This window comes from Aphelocoma coerulescens, unplaced genomic scaffold (genome assembly GCF_041296385.1).
Source record: "Aphelocoma coerulescens isolate FSJ_1873_10779 unplaced genomic scaffold, UR_Acoe_1.0 HiC_scaffold_379, whole genome shotgun sequence".
NCBI classification, from domain to species: domain Eukaryota; kingdom Metazoa; phylum Chordata; class Aves; order Passeriformes; family Corvidae; genus Aphelocoma; species Aphelocoma coerulescens.
In genome coordinates this window covers 50,205-77,500 of record NW_027183722.1, presented here as the reverse complement: position 1 = coordinate 77,500, position 27,296 = coordinate 50,205, and the positions used below count along the sequence as shown (strand labels likewise).

General features: G+C 66.0%; 3 protein-coding genes across 5 annotated transcripts in view; all 3 read right to left on the bottom strand.

The window, feature by feature from the left end:
• The window catches only part of LOC138101641 (pleckstrin homology-like domain family B member 3), a 10,237-nt gene extending 2,089 nt beyond the window's left edge, over positions 1 to 8,148 (bottom strand). For both annotated transcript variants that reach the window (XM_068999413.1, XM_068999414.1), the window contains exons 1-7: positions 8,033 to 8,148; positions 6,868 to 6,912; positions 6,048 to 6,170; positions 4,950 to 5,042; positions 3,127 to 3,229; positions 2,155 to 2,191; positions 145 to 223 (exon numbers count right to left, since the gene is read on the bottom strand). In XM_068999413.1, coding sequence (XP_068855514.1) covers positions 145 to 223; positions 2,155 to 2,191; positions 3,127 to 3,229; positions 4,950 to 5,042; positions 6,048 to 6,170; positions 6,868 to 6,912; positions 8,033 to 8,098 — 546 coding nt within the window. In that variant the 5' untranslated portion in view covers positions 8,099 to 8,148. The remainder of the gene's footprint in view (positions 1 to 144; positions 224 to 2,154; positions 2,192 to 3,126; positions 3,230 to 4,949; positions 5,043 to 6,047; positions 6,171 to 6,867; positions 6,913 to 8,032) is intronic.
• Positions 8,149 to 9,871: 1,723 nt separating this feature from the next.
• Positions 9,872 to 18,964, bottom strand: LOC138101639 (persulfide dioxygenase ETHE1, mitochondrial-like). 2 transcript variants are annotated; one of them, XR_011147226.1, is made up of 7 exons: positions 18,832 to 18,964; positions 15,869 to 16,013; positions 14,093 to 14,238; positions 12,807 to 12,902; positions 11,037 to 11,126; positions 10,179 to 10,295; positions 9,872 to 10,069 (listed from the first exon to the last, which is right to left on the bottom strand). XR_011147226.1 is itself a non-coding variant. In XM_068999409.1 (7 exons), the coding sequence occupies exons 1-7, from the start codon at positions 18,928 to 18,930 to the stop codon at positions 10,020 to 10,022; spliced, it is 777 nt and encodes a 258-aa protein (XP_068855510.1). In that variant the 5' UTR covers positions 18,931 to 18,964; the 3' UTR covers positions 9,872 to 10,019. The 2 variants fall into 2 exon arrangements, 1 of the variants encoding a protein (XP_068855510.1); XM_068999409.1 differs by having other exon boundaries at positions 12,773 to 12,902.
• A 703-nt stretch (positions 18,965 to 19,667) lies between these two features.
• LOC138101643 (DNA repair protein XRCC1-like) lies at positions 19,668 to 27,076 on the bottom strand. The gene is given in 15 exon segments (XM_068999417.1): positions 19,668 to 19,835; positions 19,918 to 19,993; positions 20,862 to 20,952; positions 21,057 to 21,145; positions 21,240 to 21,419; positions 22,433 to 22,549; positions 22,638 to 22,921; positions 24,034 to 24,093; positions 24,095 to 24,108; positions 24,185 to 24,284; positions 25,300 to 25,374; positions 26,222 to 26,380; positions 26,457 to 26,555; positions 26,816 to 26,908; positions 26,992 to 27,076. Coding segments are annotated over 15 exon segments (1,620 nt in total). The 5' UTR covers positions 27,061 to 27,076; the 3' UTR covers positions 19,668 to 19,721.
• Positions 27,077 to 27,296: the final 220 nt, after the last annotated feature.

Here is a 27,296-nt window from a genome sequence, read left to right as displayed (position 1 = left end):
CCGCCCCCAACCCATCCAAACCCCCTCCCCCCAATGCCACACCCCCATTACGTCACACGCCACGCCCTTCCAGGCCACGCCCACCTCGGCCACACCCTTCCAGGCCACGCCCCCCACGCCCCTCCCCCACCCGGAGCCCCCTACCCGGGCCCGGAGGAGCCGCTCCCGCTCGGCCAAGGCCTCCCGCACGCGTTGCTCCAGTTGGGCCAGCTGCAGGCACGTACTGGGAGCACTGGGAGCTCAGCAGGCTCGCCACAGGGGCCACCGGGGCCACCTGGGCCACCGAGGCCATCGGGGCTACCGGGGGCACTGGGGCTACTGGGAGCACTGGGGCCACCGGGGCCATCGGGGCTACTGGGGGCACTGGGGCTACTGGGATCACTGGGACCACTGGGAGCACTGGGAGCACTGGGACCACTGGGGCCACCGGGGCCACTGGGGCCACCGGGGCTACTGGGAGCACTGGGACCACTGGGATCACTGGGGCCACTGGGACCACTGGGGCCACTGGGGCTACTGGGACCACTGGGACCACTGGGGCCACTGGGACCACTGGGAGCACTGGGACCACTGGGAGCACTGGGAGCACCAAGGCCACTGGGGCCACTGGGAGCACTGGGACCGCTGGGAGCACTGGGAGCACTGGGACCACTGGGAGCACTGGGAGCACTGGGAGCACCAAGGCCACTGGGGCTACTGGGAGCACTGGGAGCACTGGGACCACTGGGGCTACTGGGAGCACTGGGAGCACTGGGAGCACCAAGGCCACTGGGGCCACCAGGGCCACTGGGAGCACTGGGGCCAGCGGGACCACTGGGGCCACTGGGGCTACTGGGACCACTGGGGCTACTGGGAGCACTGGGAGCACTGGGAGCACTGGGATCATGGGGGCCACTGGGACCACTGGGATCACTGGGACTACCGGGATCACGGGGGCCACTGGGGCTACTGGGAGCACTGGGACCACTGGGATCACTGGGGCCACTGGGAGCACTGGGACCACTGGGGCTACTGGGATCACTGGGACCACTGGGAGCACTGGGACCACTGGGGCCACCGGGGCCACTGGGGCTACTGGGAGCACTGGGAGCACTGGGACCACTGGGGCCACCGGGGCTACTGGGAGCACTGGGAGCACTGGGAGCACTGGGGCTACTGGGAGCACTGGGACCACTGGGAGCACTGGGAGCACTGGGAGCACTGGGAGCACTGGGACCACCGGGGCCACCGGGACTACTGGGAGCACTGGGAGCACTGGGGCCACTGGGGCTACTGGGAGCACTGGGAGCACTGGGAGCACCAAGGCCACTGGGGCCACCAGGGCCACTGGGGCCACTGGGGCTACTGGGACCACTGGGGCTACTGGGAGCACTGGGGCTACTGGGAGCACTGGGAGCACTGGGAGCACTGGGATCACGGGGGCCACTGGGACCACTGGGATGACTGGGACTACCGGGATCACGGGGGCCACTGGGACCACGGGGACCACTGGGAGCACTGGGAGCACCAAGGCCACTGGGGCCACTGGGAGCACTGGGACCACTGGGGCTACTGGGAGCACTGGGACCACTGGGACCACTGGGACCACTGGGGCTACTGGGAGCACTGGGACCACTGGGAGCACTGGGACCACTGGGGCTACTGGGACCACTGGGACCACTGGGACCACTGGGACCACTGGGGCTACTGGGAGCACTGGGAGCACTGGGAGCACTGGGAGCACTGGGGAGGGGGCTCGGGGGGGTTGGGGGGCGCCTCGGGGGTCACTTGTGGGGCAGGGCGAGCTCGGGGGTGGGGGGCTGGGAGGCGGGGGGATTTGGGGCGGCTTTGGGGGGGTTTGGGGCAGTTGTGGGGGGTTTGGGGCAGCTTTGCGGGGATTTGGGGTGGTTTTGGGGGTTTTTGGGGCAGTTTGGGGCAGTTTGGGGTGGCTTCGAGGGGTTTTGCGGTCAGTTTTAGGTCAGTTTTGGGTCATTTTTGGGTCAGTTTTAGGTCAGTTTTGGGTCATTTTTGGGTCAGTTTTGGGGTCAGTTTTGGGTCATTTTTGGGGTCATTTTAGGGGTCAGTTCCGGGGTCATTTATGGGTCATTTATGGGTCCGTTTTGGGTCATTTTGGGGTCATTTTTGGGTCATTTTTGGGTCCCTTCGGGATCTCACCTGTAGGACTCGGGGTCCAGCTGCAGCGCCAGCGCTCCTGGGGGGACAGATCAGCACCCCGAGACCCCCAAGTGCCCCCCGAGACCCCTAAGTGCCCCCTGAGACCCCCAAGTGCCCCCCAAGAGCCCCCCAAGACCCCCAAGTGCCCCCCAAGTGCCCCCCGAGTGCCCCCCGAGACCCCCAAGTGCCCCCTGAGACCCCCAAGTGCCCCCCAAGACCCCCAAGTGCCCCCCAAGTGCCCCCTGAGACCCCCAAGACCCCCAAGTGCCCCCCAAGTGCCCCTGAGTGCCCCCCAAGTACCCCCCGAGACCCCCAAGTGCCCCCCAAGACCCCCGAGTGCCCCCCAAGTGCCCCCCAAGTGCCCCCCAGACCCCCGAGTGCCCCCCAGACCCCCAAGTGCCCCCCAAGACCCCCGAGTGCCCCCCAAGTGACCCTGAGGGCCCCCCAAGTGCCCCCCAAGGGACCCCCAAGATCCCCCCAAGTGCCCCCCAAGACCCCCGAGTGCCCCCCAAGTGACCCTGAGGGCCCCCCAAGTGCCCCCCAAGACCCCCAAGTTCCCCCCAAGTGCCCCCCGAGACCCCTGAGTGGCCCCCAAGACCCCCAAATGCCCCCCAAGTTCCCCCCAAGTGCCCCCTGAGACCCCCAAGTTCCCCCGAGTGCCCCCGAGTGCCCCCCAAGTGCCCCCCAAGACCCCTGAGTGGCCCCCAAGACCCCCAAATGCCCCCCAAGTTCCCCCCGAGACCCCCAAGTGCCCCCCAAGACCCCCGAGTGCCCCCCGAGTGCCCCCCAAGTGCCCCCCAAATGCCCCCCAAGTGCCCCCCGCGACCCCCAAGTGCCCCCGAGACCCCCAAGTGCCCCCCAAGAGACGCCGAAGTTCCCCCCGAGTGCCCCCGACTGCCCCCCAAGTGTCCCCCAAATGCCCCCCAAGTGCCCCCCAAGTGCCCCCCAGACCCCGAACTCTGCCCCACTCACCGTGGCCGTGGTGGGAGCGGGGCCGGGGGGCCTGGGGGGGTCCTGGCCGGTGGCCGGCCCGGCGCCGGGGGAGGCTCTCGGACCTCTGCAGGCCAATGGCGCCCTGGGGGCACGGCCGGGGGGCACCGGGGTCAGGGGGGTCAGGGGGGCACTCGGGGGGCACTCGGGGGGCACTCGGGGGGCACTCGGGGGCACTCAGGGGGCACTCGGGGGTCAGGGGGCACTCGGGGGGCACTCGGGGGTCAGGGGGCACTTGGGGTCAGTTGTGGGCCCAAGGGGTCACTTGGGAGTCCCGGGGGTCACTCAGGGTCACTTGGGGGTCAGGGGGGTCAGGGGTCACTTGGGGGGCACTTGAGGGGTCACTCAGGGGTCACTCAGAGGTCACTCAGAGGTCACTCAGGGTCACTCAGGGGTCACTCAGGGGTCACTCAGGGGTCACTCAGAGGTCACTCAGGGTCACTCCGAGGTCACTCAGGGTGCACTCCGGGGTCACTCAAGGGTCACTCAGGGGTCACTCAGGGTCACTCGGGGTCACTCAGAGGTCACTCAGGGTCACTCAGGGGTCACTCAGGGGTCACTCAGGGTCACTCCGGGGTCACTCAGAGGTCACTCAGGGTCACTCAGGGGTCACTCAGGGGTCACTCAGAGGTCACTCAGGGGTCACTCAGGGGTCACTCAGGGGTCACTCCGGGGTCACTCAGGGGTCACTCAGGGGTCACTCAGGGTCACTCAGAGGTCACTCTGGGGTCACTCAGGGTCACTCAGAGGTCACTCAGGGGTCACTCAGGGGTCACTCAGGGTCACTCAGGGTCACTCCGTGGTCACTCAGGGGTCACTCAGGGTCACTCCGAGGTCACTCCGAGGTCACTCCGAGGTCACTCCGAGGTCACTCAGGGGTCACTCAGAGGTCACTCAGGGTCACTCAGGGTCACTCCGAGGTCACTCCGAGGTCACTCGGGGTCACTCAGGGCCACTCCGGGTCACTCGGGGTCACTCAGGGTCACTCAGGGGTCACTCTGGGGTCACTCCGAGGTCACTCAGAGGTCACTCAGGGTCACTCCGGGGTCACTCCGGGGTCACTCAGGGTCACTCCGGGGTCACTCAGGGGTCACTCAGGGTCACTCCGAGGTCACTCAGAGGTCACTCAGGGTCACTCCGGGGTCACTCCGGGGTCACTCAGGGTCACTCCGGGGTCCCTCAGGGGTCACTCAGGGTCACTCCGAGGTCACTCAGGGTCACTCCGGGGTCACTCAGGGGTCACTCAGGGTCACTCCGGGGTCACTCCGGGGTCACTCAGGGTCACTCCGGGGTCCCTCAGGGGTCAATCAGGGTCACTCCGGGGTCACTCCGGGGTCACTCAGAGGTCACTCAGGGTCACTCAGAGGTCACTCAGGGGTCACTCAGGGGTCACTCCGGGGTCACTCCGGGGTCACTCAGGGTCACTCCGGGGTCACTCAAGGATCACTCAGAGGTCACTCAGGGGTCACTCAAGGTCACTCCGGGGTCACTCAGGGTCACTCCGAGGTCACTCAGGGTCACTCAGGGTCACTCTGAGGTCACTCTGAGGTCACTCCGGGGTCACTCAGGGGTCACTCAGGGTCACTCCGAGGTCACTCAGGGTCACTCAGGGGTCACTCAGGGGTCACTCAGGGGTCACTCAGGGTCACTCCGAGGTCACTCAGGGTCACTCGGGGTCACTCAGGGTCACTCGGGGTCACTCCGGGGTCACTCAGGGTCACTCGGGGTCACTCAGAGGTCACTCAGGGTCACTCAGGGTCACTCCGGGGTCACTCAGGGTCACTCCGGGGTCACTCCGGGGTCACCTGCACGGAGCTGCGCAGGGCCAGCACCCGGGGGGGGTCGCAGGGGGGGCCCAGCAGGATCCAGCGCCGGTCGGTGCAGTGCGAGAACATCAGCTGGGGGAGGGGAGCGCCCTGAAACCCCCCAAAATCACCCCAAATCCGCCCCAAAGCCACCAAAAACACCCCAAAAATACCCCAAACCCCCCCAAAATAACCCAAATCTACCCTAAAGCCACCCCAAACCCCCCAAATATACCCCAAATCCACCCCAATCCCCCCCAAAATAACCCAAAACCACCCCAAATCCACCCCAAATCCATCAAAATCACCCCAAATCCACCCCAAAGCCCCCAAAATACCCCCCAAAATACCCCAAATCCACCAAAATCACCCAAAAATACCCCAAACCCCCCAAAACCACCCCAAATCCACCAAAATCCTCCAAATCCCCCCCAAATCGCCCTGAAACCCCCAAAATCCACCCCAAATCTTCCCAAAATTACCCCAAATCCCCCCAAATTACCCCAAAATCCCCAATTACCCCAGAATGCCCCAGAATCCACCCCAAGTACCCCAAAATTGCCCTGAAGCCCCCGAAATCCACCCAAATCCACCCAACCCCCCAAAATCCACCCAAATCCCCCCGAAATCCCCCCAAGATGCCCCAAAATCCCTCAAATCCTCCCCCAAATCCCCCCAAAATCTTCCCAATTCCCCCAAAATCCACACACAACCCCCAGGCCGGGTGAGACCCCCAATATCCCCCAAATTCCCCCCAAATCCCCCTGAATCCCACCCAAATCGTCCAATTCCCCCAAAATCCCCCAAAATCCTCCCAAAATCCCCAAAATTCCCCAAAATTCCTCCCCAAATCCCCCCAAATCTCCCAAATTCCCCCAAAATCCCCCCAAAATTCCCCAAAATTCCCCTCCAAATCCCCCCAAATCTCCCAAATTGCCCCAAATTCCCCAAAATTCCCCAAAATTCCCCCAAATTCCCCCAAAATCCACACACAACCCCCAGGCTGGGTGAGACCTCCCCAAATTCCCCCCAAATCCCCCCAAAATTCCCCAAATCCCCCCCCCAAAATCCCCCCCAAAGGTGGGGGAGGGGCCCCACCTGCCCCCCCCCCGCCGCCGCCGCCGTCACGGCCGCCTTTGACGTCATCACCTCTGACGTCACCGCCGCCCCCGCCGATGACGTCATCGCCTCCCCCTCCCCCTCCTTCGGGGGGGGCTCGTCCTGCCGGGGGGAGGGGCGGGGTTGGCACCCCCAGAGCCCCTCCCCCCCCCCGCCCCTCCCCCCCCCCCGACGATCCCCGGGGTGGGGGAGGGGCCCCCGGGGGAGATTTTTTGGGGGGGGGGGGGAGGGGGGGGCCCCGCCCTGGTTGGACCGGTTGGGTGGGGGAGGGGCAGGGGGGGGGAGGGGCGGTGTGGGTGGGGGAGGGGCAGCGGTGTCGGTGGGGGAGGGGCAGCAATGTGGGTGGGGGAGGGGCAGCGGTGTCGGTGGGGGAGGGGCTGTGTGGGGGCGGTGGGGGAGGGGCTGTGTGGGTGGGGGAGGGGCGGTGTGGGGGCGGTGGGGGAGGGGCTCTGCGGGTGGGGGAGGGGCAGCATTAGGGGTGGGGGAGGGGCGGCAGTGGGGAGGGGCGGTGGGGGAGGGGCGGTGTGGGTGGGGGAGGGGCGGTGTGGGTGGGGGAGGGGCAGCATTAGGGGTGGGGGAGGGGCGGCAGTGGGGGAGGGGCGGTGTGGGGGCGGTGGGGGAGGGGCTGTGTGGGTGGGGGAGGGGCAGCAATGTGGGTGGGGGAGGGGCGGTGGGGGAGGGGCGGTTTGGGGGGGAGGGGCGGTGTGAGTGGGGGAGGGGCAGCATTAGGGGTGGGGGAGGGGCGGCAGTGGGGGAGGGGCGGTGTGGGTGGGGGAGGGGCGGTGGGGGAGGGGCGCACCTCCAGCCTCAGCCCCTCCAGCGCCGCCCCGGCGCCGTCCAGGACCTGCTGGGACGGCTCCCAGTTTGCACCAGTTCGGACCAGTTGAGACCAGTTCGCACCAGTAAGCTCCCGGTTCCATCCCAGTTTGGCCCAGTAAGTCCCAGTCCCCTCCCACTCTATCCCAGTCTCTCCCAGTCCCTCCCAGTCCATCCCAGTCTCTCCCAGTCCGTCTCAGTGCCCCCCAGTTTCCCCCAGTCAATCCCAGTCCATCCCATTGCCCTCCAATCTCTCTCCCAGTGCCCCCCAGTTTCCCTCCCAGTCCCTCCCAGTCCATCCCAGTGCCCCCCAGTCTCTCTCCCAGTGCCCCTCAGTCCATCCCAGTCCATCCCAGTCTCTCCCAGTGCCCCCCAGTCTCTCTCCCAGTCCCTCCCCGTCCCCCCCAGTCCCCCCCAGTCTCTCCCAGTGCCCCTCAGTCCCTCCCAGACCATCCCAGTCCATCCCAGTGCCCCCCAGTCTCCCTCCCAGTCCCTCCCCGTCCCCCCAGTCCCTCCCAGTGCCCCCCAGTCCCACCCAGTCTCTCCCAGGGCCCCTCAGTCCCTCCCAGTCCATCCCAGTCCATCCCAGTGCCCCCCAGTCTCTCTCCCAGTCCCTCCCCGTCCCCCCAGTCCCTCCCAGTGCCCCCCAGTCCCACCCAGTCTCTCCCAGGGCCCCTCAGTCCCTCCCAGTCCATCCCAGTCCATCCCAGTGCCCCCCAGTCTCTCTCCCAGTCCCTCCCAGTCCATCCCAGTCCATCCCAGTGCCCCCCAGTCTCTCTCCCAGTCCCTCCCAGTCCATCCCAGTCCCTCCTAGTGCCCTCCAGTGCCCCCCAGTCTCCCTCCCAGTCCCTCCCCGTCCCCCCCAGTCCCTCCCAGTGCCCCCCAGTCCCCCCCAGTCTCTCCCAGTGCCCCTCAGTCCCTCCCAGTCCATCCCAGTCCATCCCAGTGCCCCCCAGTCTCTCTCCCAGTCCCTCCCAGTCCATCCCAGTCCCTCCTAGTGCCCTCCAGTGCCCCCCAGTCTCCCTCCCAGTCCATCCCAGTGCCCCCCAGTCCCTCCCAGTCTCTCTCCCAGTCCCCCCAGTCCCTCCCAGTCTCTCCCAGTCCCATCCCAGTCCATCCCAGTCCATCCCAGTCCCTCCCAGTCTCACCCCGCCGCTCTCCTCTCCCCCCCCAGGGGGGTCCGGGGGGGTCTCTCCCCCGCCGCGGTGCACCATGGGAGGTCAAAGGTCACGGGGGGGGGGGTTTGGGGCCGCTCCCCCTCCCCCAACGCTCCCGGCTCCGAGCGCGGCTGCGGCGGGGGGGGGGCGGGGCCGGTGACGTCACAACGGGGCGGGGCCGATGACGTCACCTCGGGGGCGGGGCCTCACCTGGCCGGGCCGGTCCGGCCGCACCTGGGTGGGGGCGGGGCCCCCCCGTGGGAAACGGCCACGCCCCCTTTTCCCAGCCCGGACCAGTCCGGACCAGTCCGGACCAGTTCGGACCAGTGCACTCCTAATCCCCTCCCAGTCCCCTCCCAGTTCAGCCCAGTCCGCCTCAGTGCCCTCCCAGTCCCCTCCCAGTTCAGCCCAGTCCGCCCCAGTGCCCTCCCAGTCCCTCCCAGTTCAGCCCAGTCCGCCCCAGTCCATCCCAGTCCCCTCCCAGTTCAGCCCAGTTCAGCCCAGTGCCCTCCCAGTTCATCCCAGTCCCTCCCAGTTCAGCCCAGTCCTTCCTAGTCCATCCCAGTCCCTCCCAGTTCATCCCAGCCCTCCCAGGTCCCTCCCAGTCCCCTCCCAGTTCATCCCAGTGCCCCCCAATCCCCTCCCAGTTCATCGCAGTCCCTCCCAGTTCATCCCACTTCCCTCCCAGTTCATCCCAGTGCCCCCCAGTCCACCCCAGTTCATCCCAGTGCCCCCCAATCCTCTCCCAGTTCATCCCAGTGCCTCCCAGTCCCCTCCGAATTCATCACAGTCCACCCCAGTTCATCCCAGTGCCCTCCCAGTACATCCCAGTGTCCCCCAGTCCAACCCAGTTCATCCCAATCCCCTCCCAGTTCATCCCAGTGCTCCCCAATCCCCTCCAAATTCATCGCAGTCCCTCCCAGTTCCCTCCCAGTTCCCTCCCAGTTCCCTCCCAGTTCATCGCAGTCCGTCCCAGTTCATCCCAGTTCATCCCACTTCCCTCCCAGTTCATCCCACTGACCCCCAATCCCCTCCCAGTTCATCCCAGTGCCCCCCCAGTCCCCTCCGAATTCATCGCAGTCCCTCCCAGTTCCCTCCCAGTCCCTCCCAGTTCATCCCAGTGCCCTCCCAGTCCCCCAAGTTCCATCTGAATTCATCGCAGTCCCTCCCAGTTCCCTCCCAGTCCCTCCCAGTTCATCCCAGTGCCCTCCCGGTCCCCCCCAGTTCCATCCCAATCCCCTCTCAATTCAGCCCAGTTCAGCCCAGTCCCTCCCAGTCTGTCCCAGTTCATCCCAATCCTTCCCAGTCCCCTCCCAGTTCATCCCAGTCCCCCCCAGTCCCCTCCGCATTCATCGCAGTCCCTCCCAGTTCCCTCCCAGTCCCTTCCAGTTCACCCCAGTGCCCCCCAGTCCCCTCCCAGTTCATCGCAGCCCACCCCAGTTCATCCCAGTGCCCTCCCAGTTCATCCCAGTGCCCCCCAGTCCCCTCCCAGTTCATCGCAGCCCGCCCCAGTTCATCCCAGTGCCCTCCCAGTTCATCCCAGTGCCCCGCAGTCCCCTCCCAGTTCATCGCAGCCCACCCCAGTTCATCCCAGTGCCCTCCCAGTTCATCCCAGTGCCCCCCAGTCCACCCCAGTTCCCTCCCAGTTCATCCCAATCCCCTCCCAGTTCATCCCACTTCCCTCCCAGTCCCCCCCAGTCCCTCCCAGTTCCCTCCCAGTTCATCCCAGTGCCCCGCAATCCTCTCCCAGTTCATCGCAGTCCGTCCCAGCTCATCCCAGTCCCCTCCCAGTTCCCTCCCAGTCCATCCCAGTCCCCTCCATCAGCCTCGTTCTGGAGCCGCTCCTTTATTGGTGGAAAACCCCCGGAGGGGGCGTGGCCACACCCGGCCCGGCCAGCAGGGGGCAGCACCCGCCCGGCGGCGCAGGGGGCGTGGCCTGGGCGGTGCAGGGGGCGTGGCCTGGGCGGAGGGGGCGGGGCTAAGCCTCGTCCTGGATCCCGCAGCGCAGATTGGCCGGGACAGCGACATCTGGCGGCGGAAAATCGGGGCGGTTTCGGGTTTTTTTGGGGTTTTTGAGGTTTTTGGGGTATTTTGGGGGTTTCGGGGGGTGGCGCGGGCGGTGGGGGAGGGGCCGCACCCATCAGGCGGGGCCGGGGCAGCTCCAGGCGCTCCATCAGCGCCACGAAGGCGTCGGCGCTCAGCGTCAGGCGGGGGTTGTGCCGCCGCTCCTCCCCCACCGTGGACTCCGTGTGGCCTGGGGGGGGGGGGGAGGGGTGGGGGAGGGGTCAGGGACACCCCGGGGACCCCCCCTGACCCCTGAGTGACCCCTGAGTGACCCCTGAGTGACCCTTGAGTGACCCCTGAGTGACCCCTGAGTGACCCCAGAGTGACCCCTGAGTGACCCCTGAGTGACCCCTGAGTGACCCCTGAGTGACCCCTGGACCACCGAGTGACCCCCCCAGAGCCGTGAGTGACCTCCCAGTCCATCCCAGTTCCTCCCAGTTCCCTCCCAGTCCCTCCCAGTGTCCCCCATTCCCCTCCCAGTCCCCCCCTAACCCCCCCAAATCCCTCCCAGTCCCTCCCAGTTCCCCCCCAGTTTATCCCAGTCCCCTCCCAATCCCTCCCAGTCCATCCCAGTCCCCCACAATCCCCTCCCATTTCCCTCCCAGTGCCCCCCAGTCCCTCCCAGTTCCCCCAATCCCCTCCCAGTCCCTCCCAGTACATCCCAATCCCTTCCCAGTCCCTCCCAGTGCCTCCCAGTCCCCTCCCAGTTACCCCCCAGTACCCTCCAGTCCCTCCCAGCCCCTCCCAGTTTATCCCAGTCCCCTCCCAGTGCCCCCCAATCCCCTCCCAGTGCCTCCCAGTCCCTCCCAATCCCCTCCCAGTCCCCCCCAATCCCCTCCCAGTGCCTCCCAGTCCCTCCCAATCCCCTCCCAGTGCCCCCAAATCCCCTCCCAGTGCCTCCCAATCCCCTCCCAGTCCCTCCCAGTCCCACCGGCGTAGTCGTGCCCGGGCAGGATGCGGCAGCTCTCGGGGAGGGTGAAGATTCTCTCGTGCACGGAGCGGTGCAGGGTGCGGGCACAGCCTGCGGGGGAGGGGCGGCGCGGTCACCATGGCAACCGGGAACAGCGGGGTCACCATGGCAACCGGGAACAGCGGGGTCACCATGGCAACCGGGGAGTGCCCAGGGGTCACCATGGCAACCGGGAACTGCCCCAGGTCACCATGGCAACCGGGGAGTGCCACCGGGGTCACCATGGCAACCGGGAACAGCGGGGTCACCATGGCAACCGGGGACTGCCCGGGGTCACCATGGCAACCGGGAACAGCGGGGTCACCATGGCAACCGGGAACTGCCCGGGGTCACCATGGCAACCGGGAACTGCCCCAGGTCACCATGGCAACTGGGCACTGCCAGGGGTCACCATGGCAACCGGGGACTGCCCGGGGTCACCATGGCAACCGGGGAGTGCCACCGGGGTCACCATGGCAACCGGGGACTGCCCGGGGTCACCATGGCAACCGGGGACTGCCCGGGGTCACCATGGCAACCGGGGAGTGCCTGGGGTCACCATGGCAACCGGGGACTGCCCGGGGTCACCATGGCAACCGGGGACTGCCCGGGGTCACCATGGCAACGGGGGAGTGCCCGGGGTCACCATGGCAACCGGGGACTGCCCGGGGTCACCATGGCAACCGGGGAGTGCCCAGGGGTCACCATGGCAACCGGGGAGTGCCTGGGGTCACCATGGCAACCGGGGAGTGCCCCAGGTCACCATGGCAACCGGGGAGTGCCCAGGGTCACCATGGCAACCGGGAACTGCCCCAGGTCACCATGGCAACCGGGAACTGCCCGGGGTCACCATGGCAACGGGGGAGTGCCCGGGGTCACCATGGCAACCGGGGACTGCCCGGGGTCACCATGGCAACCGGGGAGTGCCCAGGGGTCACCATGGCAATGGGGGCACAGGGGTCACCATGGCAACGGCTACAGTGGTGACCCGCGCCCGCCCAGTGCTCCCAGTGCCCCCCAGTCCCCTCCCAGTGCTCCCAGTGCCCTCCCAGTGCATCCCAGTGCATCCCAGTCCCCCTCCAGGTCCCTCTCAGTCCAATCCAGTTCCTCCCAGTGCTCCCAGTCATTCCCAGTTCCCCCCAGTCCCCTCCCAGTCCCTTCCCAATGCTCCCAGTTCCCTCCCAATCCCCCCAATCTCCTCCCAGTCCCCCCCAATCCCCTCCCAGTCTCTCCCAGTCTGTCCCATCCCCCTCCCAGTCCCCTCCCAGTGCCCCCCAATGCCCTCCCAGTTCATCCCACTCCCTTCCAGTTTCATCCCAATTCCCTCCAGTCCCTCCCAATCCCCTCCCAGTCCATCCCAGTTTCCTCCCAATCCCCTCCCAGTCCCTCCCAGTCCCTCCCAGTCCCTCCCAGTCCCCCCCACTCCCCTCCCAGTCCCTCCCATCCCCCCCAATCCCCCCCCAGTCCCTCCCATTCTCCCCCAATCCCCCCCCAGTCCCTCCCATTCTCCCCCAATCCCCTCCCAGTCCCTCCCATTCCCCCCCACTCCCCTCCCAATCCCCTCCCAGTCCCTCCCAGTCCCCTCCAGTCCCTCCCAGTGCCCTCCCATCCCACTCCCAGTCCCTCCCGTTCCCCCCCAATCCCCTCCAGTCCCTCCCATTCCCTCCCACTCCCCTCCCAGTCCCCTCCCAGTGCCTCCCAGTGCTCCCAGTGCCTGCCCTGCTGGAAGTCGGTGCGCCCGCAGCCCCGCACCAGCAGCGCGTCCCCCGTGAACGCCACCGAGGCGTCGTCCAGCACGAAGGTGACGCAGCCGGGGGTGTGCCCGGGGGTGGGCACCACGCGCAGGGCCTGGGGGGCACGGGGAGCCTCAGGGGAGCCCCGGACCGCCCCGGGGAGCCCAAAAATCACCCCGGGACCCCAAAAAACCCCCCGGGACCCCCAAAAATCACCCCGGGACCCCCAAAAAACCCCCCGGGACCCCAAAAAACCCCCTGGGACCCCCAAAAATCACCCCGGGACCCCAAAAATCACCCCGGGACCCCCAAAAACCCCCCCGGGACCCCAACCAGCCCCTCCCCCACCTCTCCCAGTCCCTCCCAGTGCACCCAAATCCCCTCCCATTCCCCTCCCAGTCCATCCCAGTCCCTCCCAGTGCCCCCCAGTCCCCTCCCAGTCCCTCCCAGTCCCTCCCAGTGCCCCCCAGTCCCCTCCCAGTCCCTCCCAGTCCCTCCCAGTGTCCCCCACTCCCCTCCCAGTCCCCTCCCAGTCCCTCCCAGTGCCCCCCAATCCCCTCCCATTCCTCTCCCAGTCCCTCCCATTCCCATCCCACTCCCCTCCCAGTCCCTCCCAGTCCCTCCCAGTGCCCCCCAACCCCCTCCCAGTCCCTCCCAGTCCCTCCCAGTGCCCCCCAACCCCCTCCCAGTCCCTCCCATTCCCATCCCAGTCCCTCCCAGTCCCTCCCAGTGCCCCCCACTCCCTCCCATTCCCATCCCAGTCCATCCCAGTCCATCCCACTCCCCTCCCAGTCCCTCCCAGTGCCCCCCAACCCCCTCCAAGTCCCTCCCAGTCCCTCCCACTCCCCCCCACTCCCTCCCACTCCCCTCCCAGTCCCTCCCAGTGCCCCCCACTCCCCCCCACTCCCCTCCCAGTCCCTCCCAGTGCCCCCCAATCCCCTCCCAGTCCCTCCCAGTGCCCCCCACTCCCTCCCATTCCCCTCCCAGTCCCTCCCAGTGCCCTCCAATCCCCTCCCAGTCCCTCCCACTCCCTCCCAGTGCCCCCCACTCCTACCCAATCCCCTCCCAGTCCCTCCTATTCCCATCCCAGTCCCTCCCAGTGCCCCCCAATCCCGTCCCAGTCCCTCCCAGTGCCCTCCAATCCCCTCCCAGTCCCTCCCACTCCCTCCCACTCCCCTCCCAGTCCCTCCCAGTCCCTCCCATTCCCATCCCAGTCCCTCCCAGTCCCTCCCAGTGCCCCCCACTCCCCTCCCAGTCCCTCCCAGTCCCTCCCAGTCCCTCCCAGTGCCCCCCAGCGGCTCTCACGAAGGCCCCGAAGCGCAGCTCGTCCCCCTCCCCCAGCAGCACGTCGGCGCGGGCGCCGCTGGCGCTGGAGATGGCGCTGGAGCAGCCGAGGGCGCGGCGCAGCGCCCCCGAGCCCGTCACGTGATCCGCGTGGCAGTGCGTGTTGGCTGCGCCGTGACGTCACCGACCCGTGACGTCACCGACCCGTGACGTCACCGACCCGTGACGTCACCGACCCGTGACGTCACCGACCCGTGACGTCATCGGGGAAGCAGCACCCTTCCCCTCCCCCCCCCCCTTCACCTTCCCCTCCCCCCCCACCCCCGCCCCGCCCGGGGAGTTCCCAGTGCATCCCAGTTCCATCCCAGTGACCTCCCAGTTCATCCCAGTTCCATCCCAGTGACCTCCCAGTACATCCCAGTGCATCCCAGTTGCCTCCCAGTGCATCCCAGTTCATCCCAGTCCCTCCCAGTATATCCCAGTGACCTCCCAGTTCATCCCAGTTCCATCTCAGTGATCTCCCAGTACATCCCAGTTCCACCCCAGTACATCCCAGTGCCTCCCAGTGACCTCCCAGTACACCCCAGTGACCTCCCAGTTCCATCCCAGTGCATCCCAGGCCCTCCCAGTGCATCCCAGTGACCTCCCAGTGCATCCCAATGCCTCCCAGTTCCATCCCAGTGACCTCCCAGTTCATCCCAGTACATCCCAGTACATCCCAGTACATCCCAGTGCATCCCAGTAACCTCCCAGTGCATCCCAGTTCCATCCCAGTGACCTCCCAGTCCCTCCCAGTGCATCCCGGTGCATCCCAGTTCCATCCCAGTGACCTCCCAGTACATCCCAGTGCATCCCAGTTCCATCCCAGTTGCCTGCCAGTGCATCCCAGTTCATCCCAGTCCCTCCCAGTATATCCCAGTGACCTCCCAGTTCATCCCAGTGCATCCTGGTGCATCCCAGTTCCATCCCTCTACGACCCAGTGACCTCCCAGTGCACCCCAGCTCCATCCCAGTACATCCCAGTGCATCCCAGTTGCATCCCAATGCCTCCCAGCGGGCTCCCAGTGCATCCCAGTTCCATCCCAGTGACCTCCCAGTGCATCCCAGTGGCTCCCAGTTCATCCCAGTGCATCCCAGTGACCTCCCAGTGCCTCCAAGTGACCTCCCAGTGCCTCCCAGTTCCATCCCAGTACATCCCAGTCCCTCCCAGTTCCTCCCAGTTCATGCCAGTATAAACCAGTAGCCCCTGAGCCCCCTCCCAGTCCCCTTCCAGTCCATCCCAGTGCCCCCCAGACCCTTCCCAGTCCCTCCCAGTTCATCCCAGAGCCTTCCCATCAACCGGCCCTCAGATTTTGGGGGGAATCCCCGCGATTTCGGGGCTGCCCAGGCCCCTTGAAGGGGTGGGGGAGGGGCTTGGGCGGGGCTCTGTGGGCGTGGCCCGGGGGGGAGGGGCGCTTTAAAGGGACACACCCGGGGGTGGGGGAGGGGCGGTTTAAAGGGGGGGGAGGGGCGGTTTAAAGGGCCACACCCAGGGGTGGGGGAGGGGCGGTTCAAAGGTGGGGGAGGGGTGGTTTAAAGGGGGGGGAGGGGCGGTTTAAAGGGCCACACCCGGGGGGGGAGGGGCCGTTCAAAGGGGGGGGAGGGGCGGTTTAAAGGGCCACACCCGGGGGTGGGGGAGGGGCGGTTCAAAGGGGGGGAGGGGCCGTTCAAAGGGGGGGAGGGGCGGTTTAAAGGGCCACACCCTGGGGGGGAGGGGCGCGCCCGGGGGTGGGGGAGGGGCGGTTTAAAGGGCCACACCCGCGTAGCGCAGGGTCAGGCCGAGCTCCCGCAGCAGCCGCAGATCCCGCGGCACCGTCTCGAGCACGGGGTCGATGATGACGGCGTCCCCCGAGCGCGCGTCCGCCAGCAGGTACGTGTAGGTGCACGAGGAGGCCTCGAAGAGCTGCGAGAAACCCCCCAGGATGGCCCTGAATGACCTCAAAATGCCCCAAAAAAAACCCCCAAAAAACACCCCCCAGAATGGCCCTGAATGGCCTCAAAATGCCCCAAAAAACACCCCAAAAAACACCCCCAGGATGGCCTTGAATGCCCTCAAAATGCCCCAAAAAACACCCCAAAAAACACCCCCAGGATGGTCCTGAATGGCCTCAAAATGCCCCAAAAAACACCCCAAAAAACACCCCCCAGGATGGCCCTGAATGGCCTCAAAATGCCCCAAAAAACACCCCAAAAACCCCCCCAGGATGGCCCTGAATGGCCTCAAAATGCCCCCAAAAAAACCCCCAAAAACACCCCCCAGGATGGCCCTGAATGGCCTCAAAATGCCCCAAAAAAACCCCCAAAAAACACCCCCAAAAATCACCCAAAAAAACCCCCCAGGATGGCCCTGAATGGCCTCAAAATGCCCCAAAAAAAACCCCAAAAAACACCCCAAAAAACACCCCCCAGGATGGCCTTGAATGGCCTCAAAATGCCCCAAAAAAAACCCCAAAAAACACCCCCCAGGATGGCCCTGAATGTCCTCAAAATGCCCCAAAAAAACCCCCAAAAAACACCCCAAAAAACACCCCAAAAAACACCCCCCAGGATGGCCCTGAATGCCCTCAAAACCCCCAAAACACCCCCCCAAAAATCACCCCAAAAAACCCCCCCAAGATGGCCCTGAATGACCTCAAAATGCCCCAAAAAAACCCCCAAAAAACACCCCAAAAAACACCCCCAGGATGGCCCTGAATGGCCTCAAAATGCCCCAAAAAACACCCCAAAAAACACCCCCAGGATGGCCCTGAATGCCCTCAAAATGCCCAAAAAAACCCCCAAAAAACACCCCCAGGATGGCCCTGAATGGCCTCAAAATGCCCCAAAAAAAACCCCCAAAAACACCCCCCAGGATGACCCTGAATGGCCTCAAAATGCCCCCAAAAAATCCCCCAAAAAACACCCCAAAAAACACCCCCCAGGATGACCCTGAATGACCTCAAAATGCCCCAAAAAGCCCCCAAAAAACCCCCCCAGGATGGCCCTGAATGACCTCAAAATGCCCCCAAAAAAACCCCCAAAAAACACCCCCAAAAATCACCCAAAAAAACCCCCCCAGGATGGCCCTGAATGCCCTCAAAATGCCCCAAAAAACACCCCCAAAAAACACCCCCAAGATGGCCCTGAATGTCCTCAAAACCCCCAAAAAATCCCCCAAAAAATCCCCCCAACAACCCCCCCAGGACGGCCCTGAGTGCCCTCAAAATGCCCCAAAAACACCCCAAAAACTCCCCTCAGAATATCCCTGAATGCTCTCAACCCCCCCAAAAAACCCCTCAGAATATCCCCAAACCCCAAAAAATCCCCCTCAAAACGCCCCCAAACCCCCTCAAAACCCCTCCCCAAAACTCCTCTCCCTGTGACGCCCCCAAACCCCCTCAAACCCCCTCAAGCCCCCTGAAAACCCCCTCAAACCCCCTCCCCAAAACTCCTCTCCCTGTGACGCCCCCAAAGCCCCTCAAAACCCCCAACACCCCCAAACCCCCTCCCCAAAACTTCTCTCCCTCAAACCTCCCCAAACCCCCTCAAAACCCCCCCAAAACCCCCCCAAACCCCCTCAGAACACCCCCAAACCTCCCCAAAACCCCCTGAAACCCCCTCCCCCCAAACTCCTCCCCCTGTGATGTCCCCAAAGCCCCCCCCAAACCCCTCAAAACAGCCCCAAACCCCCTCAAAACCCCCCCAAAACCCCCTCAAAACACCCCAAAACCCCCTCAAACCCTCTCAAGCCCCCTCAGAACCCCCCAGAACCTCCCCAAACCTCCCCAAACCCCCCCCAAACCCCCTCCCCAAGTCTCCGCTCCCTTTGACGCCCCCAAAGCCCCTCAAAACGCCCCCAAACTTCCTCAAACTTCCTCAAACCCCTCAAAACCCCCCTCAAAGCCCCCTCAAACCCCCTCCCCAAAACTCCTCTCACTTTAACGCCCCCAAACCCCCTCAAAACCCCCTCAAACCTCCCCAAAACCCCCTGAAACCCCCTCCCCCCAAACTCCTCTCCCTGTGACACCCCCAAAGCCCCTCAAAACACCCCAAAACTCCCCAAAACACCCCCAAACCCCCTCCCCAAATCTCCTCTCCCTTTGACGCCCCCAAACCCCCTCAAAACCCCCTCAAAGAACCCCCAAAACCCCCCCAAACCCCCCCAAAGCCCCTCAGAATCCCCCCAAACCCCCTCAGAACACCCCAAACCCCCTCAGAACCCCCCCAAACCCCCTCAGAACACCCCAAACCCTCCCAAACCCCCTCAAAGCCCCTCAGAACCCCCCCAAACCCCCCTCAGAACACCCCAAACCCCCCCAAAGCCCCTCAGAACCCCCCCAAAGCCCCTCAGAACACCCCAAAACCCTCCCAACCCCCCCCAAACCCCCTCAGAACACCCCAAACCCCCCCAAAGCCCCTGTAGAACCCCCCCAAAGCCCCTCAGAACACCCCAAAACCCCCCCAACCCCCCCCAAACCCCCTCAGAACATCCCAACCCCCCCCAAACCCCCTCAGAACATCCCAACCCCCCCCAAACCCCCTCAGAACCCCCCCAAAGCCCCTCAGAACCCCCCAAAACCCCCCCCAAAACCCCCCCAACCCCCCCCCCCCAGCCCCTCACGGGGCTCCTCCCGTGCCCTTTGATCCCCCCCCCCCGCGACTCCCGAGGCCTCTCCCGCCCCTCCCTCAATGAAAAATCCGCCCTTCCCCCCCCACCCCCCGGCGCTGTTCCCCTCCCCCACCTGCCGCAGCAGCAGCTGCCGCCCCGCCCCTGTCGCTGTCGCTGTCGCGATACCGCGGCCGATCGCGACAGCGGCGGCGGGGAGGCGGCGGAGCAACATGGCGGCGGTGGGGCCCACCCGGGAGCGCGGCCGCTTTAAGAGGGGAGGGGCGGGGCCTTAAGGCGGGCGGCCACGCTTAAAAGGGCAACGGCGCAAAGGTGGGGCCCGGCTTAAAGGGGCAACGTGGGGGCAATTAAAGCGGCGATGCGTCTTAAAAGGGCGATGCGGGGGGGGCGGTTGTTGGATGGGAATGGCGGGGAGTGGGGCCCGCCTTAAAGGGGCAACGCCGGTGGGAGGGCTGTTTATGAATATTCATGAGGTGTTTATCATGTTAATTTATGCATCGATTGCATCTCAATGTTACTTTTTTATATGGTTAGTATGCATCTTTAAAGTGGTTAATATGCGCTTTTATTAATTAATTATATATTTATCGATTTCTTAAATATTTAAATATATGCATTATGTGTTTGCATACTTCCATGGATTGATTGTGCATTTTCAGGGAGCTCATTATCTATTTAAATTAATATTCATGCACCTAAATACGCATTGCATATTCATAGAATACATTAAAATATATTTATTACACCTTTTTAAAGACGTTACCCATTTAAACGCCTTCATTATGTATTCACGCGCCTCATTTACATGCAAATACATTCACCTCTTAAACCGGCGACACGCCTCGCAGTGGGGCCCACCCATCCCCCAGAAGCCACGCCCCCTAATTAAAAAAACCGCGCCTCGTTTTCTACCCAAAATTCCTTTATTCCACCACAGAAGTGGGGGAGGGGATATGGGGGGGGTGGGGGAGGGGCGATGACGTCACGGCGGCGCCGACGGTGACGTCATGCGCGGGGCACGACGGCGAAGGGCTGGGCCGGCAGGGGGCGCTGCTGCTCCCCGCACCGCAGCAGCCAATCAGGGCGCACGAAGGTCAGCGAGGGGCGGAGCTCCAGGGCCTGGGGGGGCGGAGCCTGGGGGTTAAAGGGGGAGGGGCCTCGGCCCCGCCCCCACCCCCGCCCTGCCCCGCCCCCCCCACACCTCGTCGAAGGCGGGGTCCCAGCCCTGCGCCGTCACCACGTGCGTCACCGAGCCGTCCATGCGGGGCGCCACGGTCCTGCGGGCCAGGATGGACCAGTACGGACCAGTACGGACCAGTACGGACCAGTACGGACCAGTACGGACCAGTATGGAACAGTACGGACCAGTATGGAACAGTACGGAGCAGTATGGAGCAGTACGGACCAGTAAAGACCAGTACGGGCCAGTATGGACCAGTACGGACCAGTATGGACCAGTACGGACCAGTATGGAACAGTATGGAACAGTACGGAGCAGTATGGACCAGTACGGACCAGTATGGAACAGTACGGACCAGTATGGACCAGTATGGAACAGTACGGACCAGTACAGACCAGTACAGGCCAGTATGGACCAGTACGGACCAGTATGGACCAGTATGAACCAGTATGGACCAGTATGGACCAGTATGGAACGGTACGGACCAGTATGGACCCGTACGGACCAGTACAGAACAGTACGGACCAGTACGGACCAATATGGACCAGTATGGACCAGTACAAACCAATACAGACCAGTTTGGACCAGTACGGGCCGGTACAGACCAGTATGAACCAGTACAGCCTCCCAGTACGCCCCAGTACATCCCAGCCCAACCTCCCACTCTGAACCAGTACAACCAGTCCAAGCCGCCGGCAAAGCCCAGCCCCAGTCCCTCCCAGTTCCCTCCCAGTGCCCCCCAATCCCCTCCCAGTCCCTCCCAGTGCCCCCCAATCTCCTCCCAGTCCCCTTCCAGTCCCTCCCAGTATCTCCCAGTGCCCTCCCAGTTCATCCCAGTCCCTCCTAGTTTGATCCCAGTCCCTCCCTGTCCCTCCCAGTCCCTCCCATTCCCTCTCATTACCCTCCCAGTTCACTCCCAGTGCTCCCATTCCCCTCCCAGTCCCTCCCAGTGCTCCCAGTCTGACCCTCCGAAGGCCACGGCGAAGCGCAGCAGCCGCCGCCCCTCCCCCGCCGGGAACTCGCCGTGCAAGAAGAACGTTTTGTCCTCAAAAAAATCTGCGGGGGGGGGTGGGGGAGGGGTGAGAACAAAGGGGGTGGGGGAGGGGTGAGAAAAAACGGAAGGGTGGGTGGGGGAGGGGCGGGGGGGGATGGGCACGCACCGGGCAGGGGGGGGATGGGCTCCTCCTCCTCCTCCTCCCCCTCCCCCTCCTCGCTGTTCTCCTCGGTGGAGCCGCCGTAGGGGTCGTCCCTGGGGTGGGGGAGGGGTGAGGGAGGGGGCGTGGCCTCCTCCGGCCCCGCCCCTCCCCCCTCCATTGACCCCTCCCCCCTCCATCCGAACTCACTCCTCTGATTGGTCCTCGCTGTCACCTGACTCGGGGGGCGTGGCTGGGGCCGCGGGGGGAGGGGTCAGGGGAGGAGGCCCCGCCCCTTTGGCCGCTTTGGGGGAGGGGCGTGGAGGGGGCGGGGCATCCTCAGGCCCCTCCCCGTCGCTGCTGGAAGAGGCGGAGCCATCCAGGAGGTACCTGGGGGGGGGGAGGGGAGGGGCTGAGGTGGAGCCACGCCCACTTGGGGGGGGGGGCGTGGTCTCCCTTCGTCCCACCAAAAATGGGCGTGGCCTTGAGGTGCCCCCACCCACCCAGGGGCGTGGTCTCAGTTTAGCCCCGCCCAGGTGGGTGTGGCTTATCTGGGTGTGTCCCTTGTGGGCGTGGCCTATCTGGGCGTGTCCCCCTATGGGCGTGGCCTACCTGGGTGTGGCCTATTGTGGTGTCCCCCTTGTGGGTGTGGCCTATCTGGGCGTGGCCTAGGGGGCGTGTCCCTTATGGGCGTGGCTTATCTGGGCATGTCGGGGGGGGGGCGTGGCCTAAGTGGGTGTGTCCCCAGTGGGCGTGTCCCCAGCGGGCGTGCCCTATCAGGGCGTGTCCCAGTGGGCGTGTCCCCAGTGGGCATGCCCCCAGTGGGCGTGCCCTATCAGGGCGTGTCCCCCAGTGGGCGTGGCCTAAGCGGGCGTGTCCCCAGTGGGCGTGTCCTATCAGGGTGTGTCCTATCAGGGCGTGTCCCCAGTGGGCGTGTCCCCAAGTGGGCGTGTCCTATCAGGGCGTGCCCCCCCATGTCCGTGCCCCCCATGTCCGTGCCCCCCATGTCCGTGCCCCCCATGTCCGTGCCCCCCCATGTCCCTGCCCCCCATGTCCGTGCCCCCCATGTCCGTGCCCCCCACGTCCGTGCACCCCATGTCCCTGCCCCCCCACGGCCGTGCCCCCCATGGCCGTGTCCCCCCATGTCCGTGCCCCCCATGTCCGTGTCCCCCCATGTCCGTGCCCCCCATGTCCGTGCCCCCCACGTCCGTGCCCCCCATGTCCGTGCCCCCCATGTCCGTGCCCCCCCATGTCCGTGCCCCCCACGTCCGTGCCCCCCCATTTCCGTGCCCCCCATGTCCGTGCCCCCCCACGTCCGTGCCCCCCATGTCCGTGCCCCCCCATGCCCGTGCCCCCCCACGTCCGTGCCCCCCACAGCCGTGCCCCCCCCGGGCGTGTCTCACGGGCCGCAGGGCAATCTCCTCCCGCTCCTTTGGCAATCCCAGATCCAGGCCGGCCCCACCAGGAGCCCCCCGAGCCGCCGGGCCCGCGCCGCCTTCGGCGTCCTGGGGAAGGCGCACCTGCGGCCAGAGGGGCGCGGTCACCGCGGCCGGCGCCGGCCGTGGCCCGGCCGGGGGGGGCGGGGCGTGGCCGTGGGGGGTCACCTACACCAGGTGGGTGCTGTCCGAGGTCCAGTCGGGCCGGTAGCCGGCCCCCAGCCCCACGGCGGCCGCCCGCAGTTGGCTCCTCAGGGGGTTCTCGAAGCCGCTCAGCACCAGCACCACCCCCTCCAGCACGCCGGCTTTGGGGGTCCCGCCGGGCCTGGGGGGGCTCGGGGGGCTCCCCGAGGCCGCGGGGGAGGGGCCGGGGCCGGGGGTCTTGGCCGGTTTGGGTTTTTTCGGGGGGGTGCCGTTGGTTTTGGCGGTGGGGGCGGGGAGGCGGCGCTTGGGGGGCTGTGGGGGGGGGGGAGCGGGGGGGGGGGAGGAGAAATGGGGGGAGGGGGTTAGGGGGGGTTGCGGGGGACCCCGAAAAGGGGATAGGGAGGGATGGAGGAGACTTTGAGAGGATCTGCGGGGGTTTGGGGGGTCCCAGGTGGGGTTTGGGGGGTCCCAGGTGGGGTTTTAGGGGCTTCAGGGGGGGTTTGGGGGTCCCAGGTGGGGTTTGGGGGTCCCAGGTGCGGTTTGGGGGTCCTCAGGTGGGGTTTGGGGGGTCCCAGGTGGGGTTTTAGGAGCTTCAGGGGGGGTTTGGGGGTCCCAGGTGGGGTTTGGGGGTCTCTGGGTGGGGTTTGGGGGGTCCCAGGTGGGGTGTGGGGGTCCCAGGTGAGATCTGGGGGTTCCTGGGTGGGGTTTAGGAGTCCCAGCTGAGGTTTGGGGGGTCCCAGGTGGGGTTCGGGGGTCCCGGGTGGGGTTTGGGGGGTCCCAGGGGGGGTTTGGGGGTCCCAGGTGGGGTTTGGGGGTCCTCAGGTGGGGTTCGGGGGGTCCCAGGTGGGGTTCGGGGGGTCCCAGGTGGGATTTGAGGGCCCCAGGTGGGTCCCAGGTGAGGTTTGGGGGTCCCAGGGGGGTTTTGGGGGTCCCAGGTGGGGTTTGGGGGTCCCAGGTGGGTCCCAGGTGAGGTTTGGGGGTCCCAGGGGGGTTTTGGGGGTCCCAGGTGGAGTTTGGGGGTCCCAGGTGGGGTTTGGGGGGTCCCAGGTGGGGTTTGGGGTCCCAGGTGGGGTTTGGGGGGTCCCAGGTGGGGTTTGGGGTCCCAGGTGGGGTTTTAGGGGCTTCAGGTGAGGTTTGGGGTCCCTGGGTAGGACTGGGGGGTCCCAGGTGTGGTTTGGGGGCTCCCAGGTGAGGTTTGGGGGGTCCCAGGTGGGGTTTGGGGGGTCCCAGGTGGGGTTTGGGGATCCCAGGTGAGGTTTGGGGGTCCCAGGGGGGGTTTGGGGGTCCCAGGTGAGGTTTGGGGGTCCCAGGGGGGGTTTGGGGGTCCCAGGGGGGGTTTGGGGGTCCCAGGTGGGGTTTGGGGATCCCAGGTGGGGTTTGGGGGGTCCCAGGTGGGGTTTGGGGGTCCCCGGGTCCCCCCTTACCTTGGGGGCGCAGCCCGCGCTGGCCTGGAGCGCGGCCACGGCGTAACTGGGGCCGGGGGGGGTCCTGAGGGGGGGCTGCGGGTGGGGGAGGGGAGGCCGTGAGGAGGGGGGGGTTCGGGCAGGGTGGGGGAGGGGCTGGGGGTGGTCTTACCTGGGGTGGGGGAGGGGGGCCGCTGGTAGAAGAGGGCCCCGGGGGGGCGGCGGGGGCTGCCCCCCTCCTCCCGCAGCGTGAAGGGGCCCAAGCGCCGGACCTGGGCGGGATTTGGGGGGAAATCGGGAGTTTTGGGGGGTTTGGGGAGGTTTGGGGTCACTGGGGGGGGTCATGGGGGGGTTTTGGGGTCAGTGTGGGGTCAGTGAGGGGTCAGTGTGGGGGTCAGTGTGGGGTCACTTTTGGGGTCAGTGTGGGGTCACTTTGGGGGTCAGTGTGGGGGTCAGTATGGGGTCCCTGTGGGGTCAGTGAGGGGTCAGTTTTGGGGTCAGTGTCAGGTCAGTTTTGGGGTCACTTTGGGGGTCAGTGTGGGGCCAGTGTGGCGTCACTTTTGGGGTCATTTTGGGGTCACTGTGGCGGTCAGTGTGGAGTCATTTTTGGGGTCAGTGTGGGGTCCCTTTGGGGGTCAGTGTGGGGTCCCTTTGGGGGTCAGTGTGGGGTCACTTTGGGGGTCAGTGTGGGGGTCAGTGTGGGGTCACTGTGGGGCCAGTGTGGGGTCAGCGTGGGGGTCCCTGTGGGGTCAGTGAGGGGTCAGTTTTGGGGTCAGTGTCGGGTCACTTTTGGGGTCAGTGTGGGGTCATTTTTGGGGTCACTTTGGGGGTCACTTTTGGGGTCACTTTTGGGGTCAAGTGTGGGGGTCAGTGTGGGGTCAGTGAGGGGTCAGTTTTGGGGTCAGTGTCAGGTCACTTTGGGGGTCACTTTGGGGGTCAGTGTGGGGTCATTTTTGGGGCCAGTGTGGGGTCACTTTGGGGGTCAGTGTGGGGTCACTTTGGGGGTCAGTGTGGGGTCACTGTGGCGGTCAGTGTGGGGTCACTTTTGGGGTCACTGTGGGGTCACTGCGGGGGCCACTTCGGGGGTCATTTTGGGGTCACAGTGGGATCAATAAGGGGGTCACTGTGGGGTCAATGAGGGGGTCATGGGGTGGTCACTGCAGGGTCACAGAGTGGTCACTAAGAGGCCACTGGTGTGGTCACTGTGGGGGTCACTGTGGGGGTCCCTGTGGGGTCACTTTGGGGGTCACTTTGGGGTCACTATGGGGTCACTGCGGGGTCACTCACCGGCGCCTCGGGCGGGGCCTCTTCCTCCTCAGGGGCCGCGAACACCCGGATGAACGAGAGGCCGAAGGGGCGGCTCTGGGGGGGTCACCAGGTGTGTTTTGGGGTCACCAGGTGCATTTTGATGCCCCCCAGGTGCATTTTGGTGCCCCCCAGGTGCACTTCAGGTCCCCCCAGGTGCATTTTGGTGCCCCCCAGGTGTGTTCTGAGGCCCCCCAGGTGCGTTCCAGGCCCCCCAGGTGCATTTTGGTGCCCCCCAGGTGCATTTTGGTGCCCCCCAGGTGCATTATGGTACTCCCCAGGTGCATTTTGGTGACCCCCAGGTGTGTTCCAGGCCCCCCAGGTGCGTTCCAGGCCCCCCAGGTGCATTTTGGTGCCCCCAGGTGCATTCTGGTACCCCCCAGGCGCATTTTGATGCCCCCCAGGCGCATTTTGGGGCCCCCCAGGTGCATTTTGGTACCCCTCAGGTGTGTTTTGAGGTCCCCCAGGTGTGTTCCGGGCCCCCCAAGTGCATTTCAGGGCCCACCAGGTGTATTTCAGGGTCCCCAGGTGCATTTTGATGCCCCCCAGGTGCATTCTGGTACCCCCCAGGTGTATTTTGGTGCCCCCCAGGTGTGTTCCGGGTCCCCCAGGGGCGTTTCAGGGCCCCCCAGGTGCATTTTGATGCCCCCCAGGCGCATTCTGGTACCCCCCAGGCGCATTCTGGTACCCCCCAGGTGCATTTTGATGCCCCCCAGGTGCACTTTGATGCCCCCCAGGTGCATTTTGGTGCCCCCCAGGTGTGTTCTGGTACTCCCTAGGCGCATTTTGGTGCCCCCCAGGCGCATTTTGATGCCCCCCAGGCGCATTCTGGTACCCCCCAGGCGCATTCTGGTGCCCCCCAGCTATCTCTCGGGACCCCCCCTCACCCCCCTCACCCCCTCACCTGGCAGTAGGGCTGGCTCAGCACCACCCGCAGCCGGTCCCAGGTGCCCTGGGCCGGACCTTTGACCAACGAGTCGGGCCCGAAGAGCCGGACCCGGCGCGGTTCGGCCCCGGCGCGGCTCTCGCTGGGCGACATCAGCGCCGCGCTGGGCAGCAGCACCTGTGAGGGCTCCGCGTGAGCCTCGCTGGCCCCCGGGGCCACGCTCGTGGCTGGCGGGGACGGGGCCAGGGCTCACCTGGAAGTCGCCCCCGGCCGAGGAGCCCACCAGCACCTCCACGAAAGCGGCGCCGTCGTTGCCGATGTGCAGCGAGTGGATGGGCCGGGACCCCCCCAGCTGCGAGGAAAGCGCGAGGGGAAGGCTCTGAGCCCCCTCCCAAATCTTTTCCTCCTTCCTCAGGGGGGGGGTTCGGACGCCCACGAGCCCCCCCGAGCGCTCACAGCAAACCCCCAAGTGCTCCTTCCCCGCGGCCCCAAAATTGAGAGGGGACCCCCGAACCTCCCCTGGGAGTCTCCTCAGGGACCGCTCAAAGCCCTCAAGGAGCCCCTCCCAGTGGCTCCCAGTGCCTCCCAGTGCCTCCCCATCCCCTCCCTCACCTCCAGCACGACGCTGAGCTGCTTCTCGCCGGCCGCCGCCCCCCGCCAGCGCCCGCCGGCGTCCGGCCGCAGCAGGTTCTCGGCCGGGTGACGCTGCGGAGACACGGCAAAGGTTCAGCACGGGCATCTCCGGAGCACCCCCTCCCCCGGGCACCGCAGAGCCCTCGCGGACCCACCGGGTCAGCGCTGGTCACGGACACGACGCGCGTTAACGGGAGCTCCGGCATCGCGGAGGCCGCCGCCATCGACCGGAAGCCGCCTCAGAACCCCCGGCGGGAGCCGCTCCGCCCACAACCGGCCGCAACTCTATGGTCGCGGGGGCGGGCGTTCGGCGCTCCCGCGCGTGCGCGCAGCGCCGCTCTACCCCCCCGAGTCCTCCCGCCTCTGTGGCCCCGCGGTCCTCCAGGAGTTTTCCCGCCCTTTTCGCAGCGCGCGAAGCCGTGAGGGGAAGGGGGGGGGGCGGAACGGAGGACGGGGCACA

What these genes read in the sequence shown, in the direction of transcription:
- LOC138101639 (XM_068999409.1), bottom strand. Translation starts at nt 18,930, where the DNA reads ATGTTGCTCCGCCGCCTCCCCGCCGCCGCTGTCGCGATCGGCCGCGGT. An exon ending in CCTGACCCTGCGCTACGCGG is followed by an intron (nt 14,239 to 15,868) that starts GTGTGGCCCTTT and finishes GTCACGGCGCAG; the next exon opens with CCAACACGCACTGCCACGCG. An exon ending in GCGCACCGACTTCCAGCAGG is followed by an intron (nt 11,127 to 12,772) that starts GCAGGCACTGGG and finishes CCTCCCCCGCAG; the next exon opens with GCTGTGCCCGCACCCTGCAC.